The sequence below is a fragment of the Solanum pennellii genome, chromosome 8 (assembly GCF_001406875.1).
Source record: "Solanum pennellii chromosome 8, SPENNV200".
In the NCBI taxonomy this organism is placed as follows: domain Eukaryota; kingdom Viridiplantae; phylum Streptophyta; class Magnoliopsida; order Solanales; family Solanaceae; genus Solanum; species Solanum pennellii.
Window position 1 is genome coordinate 59,042,345 of NC_028644.1, and position 1,626 is coordinate 59,043,970.

A 1,626-nucleotide genomic window follows, 5' to 3' on the forward strand; every position below is an offset into this window, starting at 1 on the left:
ATATATATATTAGGGAAAATGTACAAGTATCCCTTTAATCTATATCCAAAATTTCAGAGACACACTTATACTATACTAAGGTCCTATTACCCTCTGAACTTATTTTATAAGTAATTTTCTACTCCTTTTCGGCCTACGTGGCACTAACTTGAAAAAAAATCAACCAGCGTTGGGCCCACAAGATAGTGCAACGTAGGCCGAAAATGAGTAGAAAATTATTAATAAAATAAGATTAGGAAGGTAATAGGACCTTAGTATAATATAAGTTTGTCTTTGAAATTTTAGGCATAGGTTGAAGGACTACTTGTGCATTATCTCTATATATTAACAAATAATATTAAAGCCTTTATCGATATCAATTAATATTCATTGGATTCATGAGAAATATATAGAGGGTGAAACCTGAAAATAAGCATCAAGTTTAGTTTTAAGAGTAGCATATTCTTGTTTCACCCCTTGGAATGCCCTCTTGCACCTGAAATATGTTATATATAAGTGTGTAAAAATATCGATTTTAGATTCGGAATTTGTCAGTGCACGTAATCAATTGCTAATGTGAATATCGACAAAATATTTACCCATCGATATTTCTCTCATTGCAATACTCCTGGAATTGAGAGCACTCTCTTTTCACTCTTTTGGCACCAATGCTGCAGCAAAATTTGTACCATTAGATAATTGTGCTTTCACTTGGTAAAATTAATTTAAGTTAAATACACGATTAGAGTAATTTAACTTGTATTAAAACGTTATTTATATTATATTTTTTCACCATATTATATTTTCTAATATAATTTTAAGTAATTTAACATGCGTTAGTAAATCATTTACCTTTTTGAACAATAAGCCGTGATTAACAGTATGATAAATCGATAATTCTACTACAAGAATATAAAAATCGATGTTTTGATGATAGACAAGAAGTGCAAATAATCAGTAGCAAATTGACGCAGCAAAGCAGCCAAAAGCGAGTAAAATGGGTCAGCCACGTAGTCAAGAAAATAGAGTTATTTGTCAAAGCCAAAAATAATATATTAAAGGTATAAGTTGATACAAATAAGGAAACCTTAAATGTATTATTAAGGAAGGAAGTTGTATATAATAAGGATTGTACTTTAAAAGGTAATCCTTGTTTAACAACAATTTCCTTACCTTATCTGATAAGGATTCAAGGCAAAAGAAAACTCTATAAGAAGAGGACAATCACAGATGAAGAAGATCACGACTTCACATAGAGAGAAAAGTGAGATTTATTTATCGAGTAGAAGTCTTCAAGATCGATAGGTTTGCTAAGTTTAAAAAGTTCTTAAGTGAGAAAGTTTTAAACGTGTAAGACTATCTTCTTGTTTCGTTCTTGATTGTAAGTTACGAGTTATTGAACAAGGAGTGGGTTTGGCTTCTTGTAGGGTTGAGTTTCTGTGAGGGTTGTAACAAAAGGTGGGTTTGACCTTTTGAGAGTAGAAGTCGATTGTAGTCAATCGAGAGAGGTAGTAGTTGTAAGGCTTTTTGATTATTGAGTTGTAATCACAAAATCTTATAGTTGAATTAATAAAACGAGGTTTTTCCTTCCTTGAGTGAGGAAGGTTTTTAATTTAATAAGTGTTTGTGTCTTTACTTAAAAGCAAC

The 1,626-nt window shown here is 31.1% G+C and overlaps 1 protein-coding gene across 1 annotated transcript in view; it reads right to left on the reverse strand.

The window, feature by feature from the left end:
* Positions 1 to 1,626, reverse strand: part of LOC107027194 (histidine-containing phosphotransfer protein 4-like) — a 12,712-nt gene that overhangs the window by 740 nt on the left and 10,346 nt on the right. Inside the window, exons 4-5 of the mRNA XM_015228375.2 lie at positions 579 to 650; positions 403 to 475 (exon numbers count right to left, since the gene is read on the reverse strand). Coding sequence (XP_015083861.1) covers positions 403 to 475; positions 579 to 650 — 145 coding nt within the window. The remainder of the gene's footprint in view (positions 1 to 402; positions 476 to 578; positions 651 to 1,626) is intronic.